The 15,651-nt window shown below is 43.8% G+C and overlaps 2 protein-coding genes across 8 annotated transcripts in view; one reads left to right on the plus strand and one right to left on the minus strand.

Annotated features, from left to right (window-relative positions):
* Positions 1-456: 456 nt before the first annotated feature.
* Positions 457-8,657, minus strand: dohh (deoxyhypusine hydroxylase/monooxygenase). 2 transcript variants are annotated; one of them, XM_023953926.2, is made up of 6 exons: positions 8,516-8,657; positions 7,853-7,962; positions 6,297-6,514; positions 4,869-4,945; positions 1,140-1,389; positions 457-992 (listed from the first exon to the last, which is right to left on the minus strand). In XM_023953926.2, the coding sequence occupies exons 3-6, from the start codon at positions 6,487-6,489 to the stop codon at positions 682-684; spliced, it is 831 nt and encodes a 276-aa protein (XP_023809694.1). In that variant the 5' UTR covers positions 6,490-6,514; positions 7,853-7,962; positions 8,516-8,657; the 3' UTR covers positions 457-681. The 2 variants fall into 2 exon arrangements, with proteins under 2 accessions (XP_023809694.1, XP_004067605.1); XM_004067557.5 differs by having other exon boundaries at positions 6,297-6,464; positions 8,516-8,599.
* Positions 8,427-15,651, plus strand: part of cherp (calcium homeostasis endoplasmic reticulum protein) — a 33,129-nt gene continuing 25,904 nt past the window's right edge. The window contains exons 1-4 of one of the 6 annotated variants that reach the window (XM_078945469.1): positions 8,447-8,567; positions 11,702-11,786; positions 12,557-12,730; positions 14,515-14,553. In XM_078945469.1, the coding sequence (XP_078801595.1) occupies positions 12,628-12,730; positions 14,515-14,553 (142 nt within the window). In that variant the 5' untranslated portion in view covers positions 8,447-8,567; positions 11,702-11,786; positions 12,557-12,627. Of the gene's footprint in view, positions 8,568-8,628; positions 8,993-11,701; positions 11,925-12,166; positions 12,435-12,556; positions 12,731-14,514; positions 14,554-15,651 lie in introns of those variants that run through there. The other 5 variants (XM_023953923.2, XM_023953924.2, XM_078945468.1 and 2 more) reach the window with 5 other exon arrangements.

Below are 15,651 nucleotides of genomic sequence, written 5' to 3' on the forward strand. Positions count from 1 at the left end.
CGGACCTCAGAAACATTGGGTCTCTCTCACAATTTGCCAAAAAACTGAAAACTCATCTTTTCCAACTCGCCTATCCCCTCCGATAACTTCCTATTTCTGGCCTATTTATATTTTATTGTGCATTCGATTGCTTTTATTTTATTTTGTTTTCACTTTTATGTACGGTGACCTTGGGTTCCTTGAAAGGCACCTAACAAATAAAATTTATTATTATTACTTGTTTATTAGCGGAATTAAAATAATTTTTTTGTAGTTTTGTAAATCCCTCATCGAACCAATTCAATGTCGTGACCCAGACATCAAACTCATGAAGAAAGTGTATTGTTGCATCCCTATTGATAGCACTTAAATTTAGGCAAATGCACAATCACACAAACCACTGAGCAAACACACACACAGACACACACAAACCTGTTGAGTCAGGTTCAGAACCCCACACCAGATCAGGACACAAAGTTCAGAGCAAACCATCCCGGTTTTTTTATTTTTATTAACTGATGAATTGATGGCGCCCAATCCTGGAATCCTTAAAACTGGTCCAAACTGATCCAGAATGTGTAATGAGGCAGGAGGGAGCAGCCCAGCCCAGTCAGAACTTCAGTCTGGATCAGTCCGCTGGTTTCCCATGTCACACAGGACGAGCAAAAAGTCAACGGGGGACAGAAGCCAGTCCGGTCCCTTCTAACCCTGCAGCCGGACCAGCCCATCTGCATACTGGAACTGGTCACTGTTCTCGTACTCCAGCATGTCCAGCGCCACCTCGCAGCTTTCCTTAACTACTGGCTCCTGGTCTCCACGGTAACAGTGCAGCACAGCCAGGCACTCGTCTCTCCCGATGGAGCCCAGGGCCTCTGCTGCCTCGTGTCGCACCATGGGGTTTTCAGCCGCATGCTGCAGTGCCGCGCTCAGGGCCGGGATCGCCGCCGGGTGCTGCATCTGGCCCAGGACGTAGCCGATCTCGTGACGGAAGAGTGCGCTGGAACACTGCAGGCCTGGACACAGGGGGGGATAAATCAGACTCCACAGAACCAGAACCATGCCAGTTCTAACTTTTATTTAGGGGACAGAACCAACATCTGCTTCTGGCTCTGTGATGCTGTGTTTGTATGCGGTTCTGAATGTGGAGATTTGGGCCGTACCATCTGCGAGGGCCAGCACAGCATCTTCAGAACCTAGGTTCCGCAGGGCAAACATGGCCCGGTACCGCTCAAAGAGCGGTAGGTCTTCATCCAGTAGAGCGCGGCGCAGCTCCGGCACGCTCCTCCTCGGTGCAGGTGGAGCCGGGTCCACAGAGCAGTACGGGTTCATGTCAGTGGCGCCGTCCTGCTGCTCCCCGCCACTCTGCAGCCACTTCAGCCGGCTGACAGCCAGCTGACATGTCTCTGCCACCTGTGGGGGTGAGAAACCGCCAAGACGTCAGGAGGTCAGGCCCACCAGCACACATCACTGACTCCTCCTCCAGTGGAAGAGGAAGAAGAAAGATGAAGCTGCAGAAAATGGACTCTCTCCCAGATTAAGTACGGTTCTGCTGAAGTCCCAGTTACTGAAGGTCTACAGGTTTCTTCTTTTTCCTCTGAAGGTCTGGACTAGGGGTCATCCCACTTCAGCAAATGTACTCCATAAACATTTTTAAACAAAGCAAGTCAAAATGCACATTTTCAATTTATAAAACAATTCTTCTTTGAGGAGTCTCACTGTTTCCTTTACTTACTCAGGTTGTTAACCTGAATATAAACGTGACTTAAGTGGTTTATATGTATACAAATACAGAGACCCCCCCCCCACCCCCACAGCTAAACAAGTCCGTCGCTTTACTCATCATTAATGCTTTGTAAAACATTTATCAAAGAACATTGGAATATTGCTCAACATAGTTTTTTAGTCAGAGCAATAGACTGTACCATCGTGTACTTTATAAGACACATTAGGAGTCTGTGCCTTAAAACCTTGAGGCTGTGCTTCCTCCTCCATCAGTGAAGTGCCAGAGGTCATCTTTTTCCAGAAGAGGTCGGTTTCATCCATCATTCATTTATCTGAATGATAACTATTCTCCGTGGTTATCTTGCTCAGTTATCAGGATATTTTGGGGCTGTTTGACTCAGCTGATGCCATTTCTCCGTGCAGGGACACACACTTTGGTTATAACCATTCAGGAAGCGCTGGAAACAGCGGTGAAATATTCTTTTAGCTTTTCAACCTTCTGCCACATTTCAGGCTGCAAACATAAAGATATACAACTGCAATGTTTAGTGAAGAATCAACAACAACAACTGGGACACAATCATGCAGTGGAATCAAACTTATTGGATATTTCAAACTTGTTCAACAAATAAAAAACTGAAAAATTGGGCGTGCAAAATGATTCAGCCCCCTTAAGGTAATACATTGTAGCACCAGTATTTGCTGTGGTTCCAGCTAGGGTTGGGCGATGTCCCCTAAATTGGCCGTTGACGATGTTTGCTGTCAACCATCGGGATGGACGATGATATCGTCGTGGGGGGGGCTATTTTTAATATTTCGCTCTTACATAATTGCTATTCGTTATTTTACTTTATTACTTTCTTTTATTTCCCAACTAATGACTCATCCGCGATTATCCAGTATAAACTGAGGGAAGCGACTTTAACAAAAAAAGTAACAAACAAACTAGAAAAGAAGTGGTCCGCTCCCGCATTTAACTAGTCAAGTGGACCGGTGGAGCGCAGACTTACAGCTTTGAGTTTGAGTGGAGGGGGGGGGGGGGTGCTTTGTTACATGAGCGCTATGTGGGAGATTTAGAACTGCGATCCGTTCCGCAGCTCTAGGGGAACGGGCTACCGAACTCAGAACCGGGTCTAAAAGTGTGCGTCTGAGCAGAGGATCGTCAGCACACACAGCACTTTGGGGCGGTGTGAGCTTCAAAGCAGAAAGGCCGCTCAGTCCTTAGAAATCGTTCAAACAATCACGTGGATTTGTGTTTCCAGTCGTGTCCCGACTAAATAAAGGCTGATGTTATTCCCACATGTTTACGTGCAGCCAAGATGCAGATTGCAGCACCACCCAAAGCTAATGTTGTTAGCCCGTGTTAGCATACTGCTAATCCTGGCTTCTTTCCGGCTCCGTTCAGAAAAAGCACTGACCACACGGATTAAAATTCAAACGATGAGCGAACAGGTGTTTCATAATTATCGTAACATTATTAAAAGCACGTTTAGAAGATCATATCGTATTTTACCGAGCTGACATGTCAATGTATATAGCTGCTCGGCGCTGTTTAACATTGTTTTGTATTGAATTGTTACATTCAATAAAGTTTGAGAAAAAAATAGCCGCTCGGCGGAACTGATATCCGCTTCCGGTTTTTCAAACCCTACTGCGCATGTGCGAATCATTTATTCCGACCGAAAGTGTGACCCATGTGAACGTTTGTTATATTCTGAAAACATTTTTCTGGAACCATGTACACTGTTGGATTCTAATCCGACCATTGATCCGGTCAAGCTATTTTTCACATGTAACCGCGGCTTATGGTGTCGACTCCCAGCGTGGCGGGGGCGTGGCATCACGATGGTGTCTCTCCATCGGGATGTCAGTCACCCATCACGATGGACGATGATATCGTCCATCGGCACAACCCTAGTTCCAGCTGTAAGTCTCTTGGGGTTTGTCTCTATCAGCTTTGCACATCGAGAGACTGACATTTTTTCCTCCTTGAAAACAGCTGGAGCTCAGTGAGGCTGGATGGAGAGCGTTTGTGAACAGCTGCTTTCAGTTCTTTCCACAGGTTCTCCATTGGATTCAGGTCTGGACTCCCTGTCCCTGCTGAAGAAAAGCAGGCCCAAACCATGATGCTGCAACCACCATGTTTGACAGTGGTGTGTTTAGGGTGATAAGCTGTGTTGCTTTTACGCCAAACATTTTATGTATATCTTCAGGAAAGGGCTTTCTTCTTGCCACTCTTCCATAAAGGTCAGATTTGTGCAGTAATGATTGTTGTCCTATGGACAGACTCTCCACCTCAGCTGTAGATCTCTGTAGTTCATCCAGAGTGATCATGGGTCTCTTGGCTGCATCTCTGATCAGTGTTCTCCTTGTTTGAGCTAAATGTTTAGACGGACGGCCGGGTCTTTGTAGATTTGCAGTGGTCTATGCTCCTTCCATTTCAATATCATCTCTTGCACAGTGCTCCTTGGATGTTTAAAGCTTGGGGAATCTTTTTGTATCCAAATCTGGCTTTAAACTTCTCCACAACAGTACCTTGGACCTGCCTGGTGTGTTCCTTGTTCTTCATGATGCTCTCTGCACTTTAAACAGACCTCTGAGACGATCACAGAACAGGGGCATTTATACAGAGACTTGATGACATCCAGGTGGATTCTATGCATCATCATTAGTCATTTAGGTCAAGACTGGATCATTCAGAGATCCTCACTGAACATCTGGAGAGTTTGCTGCACTGAAAGGAAAGGGGCTGAATCATTTTGCACGCCCAATATTTCAGTTTTTTATTTGTTAAACAAGTTTGAAATATCCAATAAATCTCGTTCCACTTCACGATCGTGGTCTTCAGACTTCCTGAAAGTCCCTGGTCATCTTCTCCCTCCTGGTTGACATGAGAACAAACCAACTGGCTGTTTAGAGGCTGACCGAGGTACAGGGCCTGTGCTGTTCATCATTGATGGGAGTTTGTCTACTGCTCCATTTGTTTGGGTGATAGAAAACAGTATAGCTTTAACCCAAAGTCTACGGCCGACTACCAGTATGTGAGCACTTCCAACTGTTTCTGCCCCCTGAGGAACACCTCCAATGAGAAACAAACCCCGATCAACTTCAGCTCCATGGACAGAGACCATCGTCAAATGCAAGAGTGATGAAGGTTGACCTCCTACCTCAATGACCGGATCCCGACTGTACTCCTTTAGAAGGTCAAGAACCACAGGATCACCGATTGCTCCAAGAGCCTCCCCTGCAATCAAGAACAGAATTTAGCTGAAACTCACCATTGGGGAGGCAGACTTTGCTCCATCACTGTAGATATCTGAGATCATTTGATGAGAGCAAAGACGACCTGCAGAGCTAAAAAAAACTGTGCCTCCAGGGCTGAAGTCTATGCACCCTAGGGACTCTAGTCACTTCAGACCTGTGGTCTTAACCTTCCTTTTGATGAAAACCCTGGAATCCTCAGCCATCTTTAACTGCTGGCATACCCAGAGCTGGGCCAGTGACCAGCAAGACAAGGAGATTAATTGGTGAAAATGCATAGCCTGTATGTTTGTGGATTGGGGGGACCGGCATGCCTGTGGATTTAGTCTGAACCAGTACGGGTCTGTCAGCTTTTGGGCACTAAAACTGGGATGGGTTGTTGACCAGGTTTGTGCTAGGTTGTCTAAATGGAAGACAAGACAATTCTGATGCGCAACTTTGAAATTTCATTGAATCTTTTTTATTTTTGATCAACTACTGACCACACATTACTTTAAATATTAATCAAAACATTAGGCAAATTCTCTAGATTTTGAACGTCATTAGAATGTCTGTTCTTTATGGCATGAGTTTATTTTTAGAAATACATAGTTACCACGAATAATTCTAGTCTATTAAACCCTTGTTTTAAAATAGAAGATGAGATGAATAAAACATATTCATGTATTTTGTGTGTCTAAGGAAATGTAACTATGTATTTAAAAATAAAAAAACAACGGTTGCTGGATTGGAACCCTGGTCACTTTTAGGGGAAAAAAAATCAAGTATGAATATTTGTGATATCTGAGATCACTGATTCATGATCTTTATGAATACGTAGTAAAAGCACACCTTAGACCACATGTGTCAAACTCAAGGCCCGCGGGCCAAATGTGGGCCACGAGAGTTTTTAATTTCTTAAAATGAAAAATAAAAATTGGTGTGTATTTATTCATATCTAGGGGGAATTGGACTTGAAATATGGGATTAGGCAACTATAGATGAGGACTTAAACACTGTTCATATAACATAACCTGACAGAATCAAATGTAAAAGGATTTATGTTAGAGGAACAAGCAAACATATGTTTCTATGCAACTGTAATTGTCACTTTAAAAAGTTATAATAAATACATAAATGAATTTTTTAACATTAAGGAGTAGTTACATTTATTTTCATTACATTTAGTTACATGTATAAGTTATATCTGGCCCTTTGAGGACAGACACTATACTGATGTGGCCCTCGGTTAAAATGAGAACTGAGGTCCAAAAACATTCCTCCGTACTGGAGTTACTGACTGCAGCGCTGACAGACATTATAGTGTTGTGGTTCTGGGAGTGAACACCAGTTACCTGCTTCATGTCGGACCATGGGCTCCTGCTGGGCGTCTCTGAGGACGGCTGTCAGAACAGGGATGGCCTGCCGGTCCTGCATCTGACCCAAGCAGTACGCCAGCTCATGCTTCAGTAAGGCAGATTTGTCGCTGAACGCCTTACCAATCCATTCTATGGCTTCGGCACCTGTCACACACACAGGTGCAGGCATGGGTCAGTCTGACCCACGCCTACACCTGTCACACAGACAGGTGTAAACGTGGGTCAGTCTGTCAGTAATTTCCTCTGAAGTGAGGAGCAGCTCATAAGTCAGGAAAAGTTCTGGGAGCCCTCAGCCTCAGACCCTGTAACCAAACAGCTCCACATCTCTGTGAGTCCTGATGGTGATGTTCTAACGTCATTAGACCAGTCCTTCTCGGGCGCTATGCCAAGCCAGGGGGGGCGCGCAGTAGTAGTGGTGCTTGGAGAGAAAAAAATCAGGTCCACTATGGGTTTCCTATTATCTGTTCTATGACAGAGTTTGTACCAGCCTGAAACTAATGCAGGAAAAGGGGAGGGGTAGTGGACGCACTTATTATCAAAACTCAGAACATGCTGCCCGTCACATACCACACACTGCAGCAGCGTGTGAGTGTTGCTGTACTGACAATGTTTGGCTCCACGTCTGCATGTGAGCAGTCTGTCTCACATCTAAAGAGCATTCAGACCTATGATCACGTTTAATAGATGGTCTCAACGCCTGCATGAAACAGAAACTCAACACGTATCAACCAGACTAGACCATCAGCAGAACCACCATGCAGCACCAGAAGTCACATCAATGCTAAGAAATACTCTTCATTTAATAGCAACAACATAACAATGTTAATAACAACAATGTTATTAAAAAGAATCCACAGACTTATTGTACTTTAAAATTGTTGAAATTACATCAAATGCACACATTCACTTGTATTTTGAGTTTTAAACATATTATAGAGGACTGAGTTGGACTGGGTGGCTGTTGAGTCGCGTTCTAAGTTCCAAAGTTCTTTGAACGCATCAAGCAGAGATGCTGATTGGTCTTCAGTTCTGTCGCTCAGCCTGATGTTGGGGAGTTTGGACCAACGTGGTTCAGCTATGGGCGAATAAGGAAATAGGAGGGCTGGTGCAGGAGCAGGGAATAAAAGGTTGAGGGGAGCGGTCTAGGCGGGAGAGATTCAGGAGTTGCTGAATTAGTTGTACGGTGTTGGTTACGGCCTGCAGTAACTAGAATATAGAACCTCAAAAGAGGTTAAGTCTCTGTGCCTCAGTGTGGGAAAGGGGCTCTACATTATTGTATGGCTCTCACGAAATTACATTTAAAAATGCCTAGGATAGCACACGGGTTAAGCAGTTTGCTGCATAACAACACAGATGCATTGACCATCACATCTCAAATATAACCAACCCCTTTTCTGGGTCAGGTTCAGAACCGACCTCAGAGTCACAGAAGAATTACAGTGCAGCTTATGGGTTTGGATCCATCTTTGCAGCTGAGAATATCTGTTATCTATGTTCTGGAGAACCAGCAGTGTGATCCAAAGGGTCTTTACCTCCCAGGTTCTTCAGGGTGAACAAGGCTCGAAAGCGCTGGGTCAGGACCTGGCCCGGGTCCACCAGAATCCGCCCCACGGACGCAACCTGCTCCACACCTGCCATGATGCTGCAGACAGACATGTGGACAGGTGTGGCTCAGACAGAACATCCCTGTTTAGAAGTTTCATATTCACAAATCAAAGTTTTCCTCATCACAACCTTTCCCCTGTAATAATTAAAGAATTAGAATCTTATTTGCACACTATTTCTAATAGCTTTAACAAAGAGGCCATACATATTTATGAAAACTGTCTTTGAACATTTTCAATGCATAGCAATGATCTGTTTCTGTAATATTTATTTTGTAATAAATGTACCATCCCCTGGCATTCTCGTTGTTATGACTATTGTTCTTGTCATACATTTTGTTCTATTTGTTTTGAACAATAAAGTTAAAAAAACCCATCCCTGTTCAGGCTAGCCGGTACCGCCGAACCTGTCGAACTCCTTACACTTCCGCATGGTCTATAAAACTGGACAAGAACAAGAGGCTATAAGTATACTGCTGATCCACCCAAACCATTGGTGTGTGAGCCAGCCCTAGTGGTTAGAACCTAGGCCGGTTCGGTCCACATGCTGAGGAACCCTGAAGACAGAAACCCAACGGCACGAAAGCCTACCAGCTGATGCCACGTCACAGTCAAGCTCCTGGAGTGCAAACCCGCCAACCAGGTACCGGTCCCGACTCGAACCAGCCCGGTTTACTGAAATTAGAGAAAGTTTGTGAGCTCGTGGCCGTCAGCACGCGCTGCGGCTGGCTGCTGCTCTGCTGCCTGACGCTGCGTTGGCGCCCTCTGTGGGCCTGGAGGACCGGGACTTCCTTTGTGACAGCTGGAAATGAGATGAGATAAAGCCTTATTGTCATTGAACAGTCACACTCGGTACAAGTAAACAAAGGGAGTACCTGCAAAGTAAAAAAAATGCTTTTCTTCAGTAAAGGAGATGTTTCCTGTAAACTCTTCGTCAAGAAATTCATGAAAAGGTTGTGGCTAGAAGCCATTTGTTTTGTAGAAGCCATACTTTTCCACACAGATTTGTCCAAAAAGGATTGTGATCTGCAGTGAAAGCAGGAAGCAGGTGGAAGAACATCTACAGAGGTATGAGCTTTTATTTGTGCCACGACAATTAGAACAAAAGTCACAGTTTTTAAATCAAAATTTCTTTAAGCAAATCTTTCCATTTTGAAAACAAAATTATATGAAATAATAAGCTCCAGTTCATGGAAAAGAGGCCGAGACAGTTTCTACATTCAAAGTTAGGCTTAAAACTTTCCTCTTTGGACAGGCTTAATGTCAGACTAGCTAGTAATAATCAGAGAATATTTAACTTAATGTTAATGTGTTTAAATTAAACTTAACAACAACATTTAGTTGTTAGTAGGCTGCTAGAAGTTGAAGCTGGGGAAACTATGGTGCACTGGGGTTCTGTCCTCTACTCTCATCTACTTGTACTTTCCTCTATTCTTGATTATTATTCATCATTTAGTTCTCCATGACTCTGTTTGGTGCAGTGCGATTCATCTGTTGTCCCACTCCCCTCTCCCCTCTGGGGGAGGGGGAGTGCTTCCACATTCCAGTTGGCTGGACCGTGCTCCTGCACTTGGCTGTAGTCCTCACCTATGGCTTGTCCGTATCGTTGTTCATGTAAACAGTTCATTCCGATCGTGCGTCACTACTGCTCTGGTTTACGTCAGGCATAGATGGTGCTCTGCGGACGCCCGGTGTAAAGCGCGGACGCCTCTGCGCTCAGCCCTCGCCCCACAGGCTCCCTGATCTCCCTTCCTATCTTCTCCGACACCCCTGCCGAGGGGTTATTGAGATTATTGAGATTTACACAGAACATTCTATCTTCTAAATACGACCTTAACTACTGCAGAGCAGTGCCACAGATGCCTAGCAGTTGCTGTAATCGGGAGATCAAGATATTGTGATCTAGTGTGTCGAAGGCAGTAAAAGGATGTTGGTTAAAGGATGCGAATGTTTGAACAATGGCTGTATTTAAGAAATGGACTGAATGACCCCTCCTCCCTCAACTTCTGTACATATAAACAACTATTACTCAGTCATTCTATTGGTCAGAATAACCATTCTGGCTCTGATACATTTTTAAACATCTACTTACAAATCTTTTTTTTTTTCATATTTTTTCACAAATTATTCAAGTAATAAACTGACCAATCAGAGGCCTTAGTGAAAGCATGCAGTGCCCACTGGCCTCCACCTTGAACATTTGATTGACAGATTCCCCCAAGCCACTTTCAGTGGAAGGGGTATGGACTTTGAACAAGCTTACTCATGGTTGGTTCCAGCAGTTGCCATAGAAACAATGACTCAGGCTACATTGGACCAATCACTGCCATCAGGCTCCAACATGGCAACGTCATTTGGTTGGAGCCTGAGGGAAGCTATTTTCTAGAGGTGATGTCAGACCTACTCAGTCAATGAGAAGAGCGTGAAAACAGTTCATCAAAAGGAGCAGAATATTTCTCAAAGTGAAGATGAATTTATTATTACATCAATCATGGATTATTTGGATTATTTAAGTGAAACTTTTGTTCGTCATCCAACAGTAGGCGGTGGCTGCTTCACTTGTAGGCGGTACTTTTTTTACGGCCTACCAGCTACTTTTGAAGCCCTTGGACAATTTAGACTAAACACCAATGAACCTATTTTAAACTGTGGAAGGAAACTGGAGTTTTCAGAGAAAACCCACACATGCTTAAGGAGAACAACTCCAGACTGAATGGTCCCGGCTGGGATTCAAACCAGCTAACTAACCGCTGCCCCACCATCCAGCCCTTGATCCATAAATGATTTTTAAAAGAATTTGTTTTATTTTCTGAGAGTGTGGCCACAAACCAAGTTAGGAGGTTGAATTTATGTCTTTGTTTGCTTGTTTATTTTCTGCATTAGAGTTAATACCAAATTTGCCAGGAGAAGCAAAACACAATGAGATACTAAGAACAAGCATCAAACATTATAAAGAACTCACATATTTCATGTTTGATTTGCACTTTATCCCAGTAAAGCCCAAACATCAAAGAACTGAAAGAAAATTTGAGTTTTTTTTAGAATTAAGATGTTTTTTTGAACCTTTTGATAAAATCCATAAACAAATTATGCAAGATAACTTTTGATGAGAGATATATAGTATCAATTGTGATATATTTGGTGAGTTGGTAAGTTTTTTCTCACAACACTTTTAAAGATGCAAAAATATTTACATCAGTTTTATGGCGAAAAACACCTTATTTATTACCCGCTTTCTCAACTTACATACACACATTTTAACTGTTTTATAAAGAATTAGCCAGCAAAAAATGTGGTATCTTTAAATACAGCAACTAGTCATTAAAATGAATAATATATGATTTTTCTAAATAAAGTTTTAAAATTAGCAAAAACTTTCCTGCCCAAAATGTTTATTAGATTTAATGGAAGGAACCATTTCAAACGAGCAGGAAAAGCGTTTCTACTGTTCTAGCTGGGAAGAAAACAAGCACCAAGTTATATACAATGGGTTTTTGGGTATGGAAGCGATTCTGTAGCATACTTACAAATAAAAGTCAAAACCAGAAATGCTTTTTCATTTTCAAAATGAAACTGCATCAAATTACTCAAAATTAAAATGAAAAATCAATCCTTCAAAATGCTTTTTAATTTCTAATTAAAAACCCGCTTATTCTGTGTCATAATTAAAAGGAAATTGCAAAGAGTGGATTGCAATTTCATGTTCACATCCACCCTGCAACATTGTTTTTACTGACGGACCTACTACATTTGTATGAAAGCGTTCTCTTCACGCAGGATCCGGAATCAGTCTTCTGTCTTTCCTCCTCCTCCGCGGCAGGGGGCGCTGTGGCATCTGCAGCTGCATCCGAGGGAACTTCCGGTATGCTACGGCGGCTAAGCGCCTCCTGTTGTTGTTAACATTTCTCACAACTTATGGTGTAAAAGGGGCGCTTGTGACCCAAATCAGCCCGGTCTGCCCCAGCTCAGCGCACCATGGACATCCCTAACCCGCCTGAAGGTGAGCGTCAGATCAGCTCTGGTCGGGACCGCTAGCTATTCTTATCTGAGCGCGCGGCACTTTTTTGACGTAAGGAACCGCGCGCAACAAAGAACCTTTTAGAACCGTACCTCCCTGCGTTTGATCTCGTAATCCCCCGGGGTGTTGGTTCTCCTCGTTTTCATCATTCCAGCTACTGGCGGAGACCCACGTGAAAGCACAGCAGGCCTCTCGGCTCCGGCTTCATAATCATACTTAACGTAAAAAATCTGAAGCGGTCACATGAGCTGTTCGGAACCGATACAGAGCAGTTATGTGATTCTGAGCTGACACCAATACAATTGAGGTTCACGGAGAACCGGCTTCATACAGAACTGTGGCTAAAATCTATCGGAACCAGCTGAAAAGCCCAGTGATTTCATCTGAAAACGCACGAACGAACCCTCGGTCGGATTCTAACTGACATTTTACACGTTCATTTACTTTTGGTTCAGATTTGATGGAAAGTTTGGACCCACTAAGTTGGAACAGGTCTGAGAGATGATGAGCGGATGAGAGGAATTGGGAATAATCATCAATGTTATATAATCGGTATGCTGAATGGGAGGAGGCCGTGTCTTCTCCTTGCTCATCCTCCTCTGTCCTCTTTGCAGATCAAGAGTTGAGGAACGTCATCGACAAGCTGGCCCAGTTTGTGGCCCGAAATGGACCCGAGTTTGAAAAGATGACCATGGACAAGCAGAAGGACAACCCCAAGTTCTCCTTCCTGTTTGGCGGCGAGTTCTTCAGCTACTACAAGTGCAAGCTGGCCCTAGAGCAGCAGCAGCGTGCGTACCGTCTGCCGCATCACTTTCAGTTTATGGCTAAAGTCTGAATCCAGTGATGACGGGAGCTGCAGTCTGTGTCTGCGGGAGGTGGGGGTTTAGATCGCCCACCCCCGGTGTATCCGTGAGAGATAAATTGAGTTTTTAAAAAGGTTTGGTCAAAATAATGAATATTTGCAATTATCTTTAAAATGGTGATCAGAGCAGCTCAATAACTCATGACTGCAGGAGAAACGACAACAGCTTGAACTATTAGAATGTGATTGATGATGGGAGCGTGTTACTTTGTTTGTTTGGTCTTCTTAGATGGACAATATATGGCATCAAACAGCTAAAATGTCTCCAGATAAACCATCCAATCATATTTGAAAGGTTTTGCCACCGGAAAGAGGGATTCATGATGTTCTTCAGAAATCAATAGTTTCTGTGCTGTTAAAACATGGACATGGTCATATATATGTGGGGTTGAACGCTCTGCCCAAGGACTCTGGAAAACACGTTGGTGGGCAGGATTGGAAGTGAGCCGGTGATCCTGCCGTCAGAGGTTGACCGCTCTACCTCTGAGTCATGGCCAGATGTTTGGTTGCAGCACGGCTTCATGAATCAGAAACTTACGCAGGAAATGTTCTGAAGTTTTGGAAGAGCTTGCTCCACCACTGCTTCTTATTTGGTTTAAAGTCCCACTCCCATCATCTTCTGATCTCTTTCCATAGCATTCCCAGGGGTCTTTTCATTATGATGATGCCCTTGTGTTGTTTTCTAGAACATAGTTTCTGCAGAGCGGCAGGAGTTCATTAGAAATTCACGTCAGAGTTGTGGCCCTCCCCTTCCCATCATCCAACTGTTTACATCCTCTCCTGCTAGCTTACAGCCCCGCTCTTCCCCAACGGGGCAACAAAAATGGTGAGCAGTAATAGAGCCATCCAGTCGTCCAGTTCTGATCCAGATTCCAGCTCAGACCAGGAAAACACAGACGTTCATGGATCTGTTGGTCTGACAGTGGATGATCAGAATGGAGCAGAGCAGGAAGCTGGTGGCCCCGCCGCTTTCAGTTCTCATAAATCACAACTAGGAGCTTTTACAAATGTCATTTTTAATCTGCTCTTGATGCATCCCAATTTGAATAAAGAAAAACTCAGAAAAGCACATTTAACCTTCGGTTATTTTATATACGTCCCCCATCGTGAGAAAAAGGCTACAGGAACGTGGTAAAAACACCATTTTCATTGGAGCGGCTCTTTAAAGATGGAAAAGACAGATTAGCATGTTGTCGTGTTTTCATCATGGAGGGAAGGTTGTATGAAAAAGGACTGACAGGATCATCGCTGTTGGGAAAAGGGTGGAGCTAGATGTAAACTCTTGGTAGTGTACAATATCAGAGACAGTGGATTCAGTGAATTCTCCATTAAGTTGCCGGTGTGCATTCAGTCAAAAACAGAAAAGTGGAGGTGTGCAGTCTTTGAGGTTCACAGAGATTTCCGGCAATGAGATGACAGCTGTCAGATGTTGGGACAGGAGTTGTGGAAGCTTTCACCCTCAGTGCAACTTTCCCCTAAAACGGTTTAAAAAAAGATGGCACCCTCTCACACTGAGTCTGCCCAAGTTCAGACGGTGCTTCTTCAATAGTTATGGCTGTTGTGGAACATTAAGAACACTTGGTGACAAGAAATGGAGAGGACAGAAGAAAGCTGCTGGGTGGATCTGTATCGCGGCACAAAGAAACTGCACTTACTTCTGTGAGCCATGTGATCCACTGAAATGCATTAAAGTCTGTTTTCTCCACTCAGATCCCTCCATTCAAGAAGGGGAGGATTGTAAATCAAAAGGTATTTATCTGGAGCAGGTGTGGCTAGAATCTCATGGATGCTTGGAGGCATTTGGGTCTGCTGTCAGCTGCATCTTCATCTTCATGTGGTCTTCTGCTTGAGCATTCCTCCCATTTCTGCAGAAAGTTTGCCTTTTTTGCTCCATCATGGCTCCATCACTCAGCAGGAGAGCCAGACCTGCTGATGGAGGCTCCACCCACCCTGTTGCTGATGAGGCTGTGATTTGTCTGTGTTTGGGTCAGAGCCATGCACATGCATGTTCACGTGGACTGAAGGCTGACGAGGCTTTTTTCATGTGGGTCACATGCATCCTTAAGACTTAGAGTCTTCATCGTCATCGTACGTTAGCTCAGTGAAAATGGGGCAGTGGTTCTCCCCTTGGTGCAAAACTAGAAAAAAATAACCATCTAAATGCCCCTGTCAAAACACAATTCCTATTCCATTAAAAGATGAAATAGTATTGCATGAAAGATTGCACGCAGGATAAATGATTACACATTTTAGATATGGGTAAGTCCTCCAGAGAGTAGCTGCCTCTTTCTGTGGTCCTCAGCTTGTTGACTGTATCAGAGAACTGGACGGAGTGAGTGTGACATCATCCATTGAAAATGCTTTACTTCCGGCTCCAACCAAATGAAGTCAATTCAGATGCCATTTTTTACAATACGGATGTCGCCATGTGTGAATTATAAAATGTCAGTGAGCAGCGATTGGTCCAGATCGGGTCGTGTTGTTCTGTGATGCACTAGGATGAGTAAAATAAATCTACCTACCATGTTTTAATCCAAATGGTTTTGTCCAAGGTTGACTTATCGACCTGATTCTGCCTCAGAAAGATCGATCTGTCTTGATCATAAGAATAGAAATGGATTCATCAATTAATTATTACAGCCCTATTACACTCAGCAATCAGGAGTTGGCTTGTTGGAAGGCCACACCCCTAACCACTTGAAAGTGGGCCTCGAAGAGTCTGTCCATCAAACGCTTTGGACTTTTGACGTGACACAACCTACTTTATTGTGGGTCAGTTTATAACTTGAAAAACTTGAAGGACAGAAAAAAAATCATGAAAATAAAGAGGATTATCAGGAACATCTG

The sequence above is a fragment of the Oryzias latipes genome, chromosome 4, assembly GCF_053564925.1.
Source record: "Oryzias latipes strain Hd-rR chromosome 4, Olatipes_Hd-rR_3.1".
In the NCBI taxonomy this organism is placed as follows: Eukaryota; Metazoa; Chordata; class Actinopteri; order Beloniformes; family Adrianichthyidae; genus Oryzias; species Oryzias latipes.

Coding starts and splice junctions, on each gene's coding strand:
- dohh (XM_004067557.5), bottom strand. CDS start 7,958: ATGGCAGGTGTGGAGCAGGTTGCGTCCGTGGGGCGGATTCTGGTGGAC. Junction 6,465..7,852: donor CACCCTGAAGAACCTGGGAG/GTAAAGACCCTT, acceptor TGTGTGTGACAG/GTGCCGAAGCCATAGAATGG. Junction 1,390..4,868: donor GTCGGGATCCGGTCATTGAG/GTAGGAGGTCAA, acceptor TCACCCCCACAG/GTGGCAGAGACATGTCAGCT.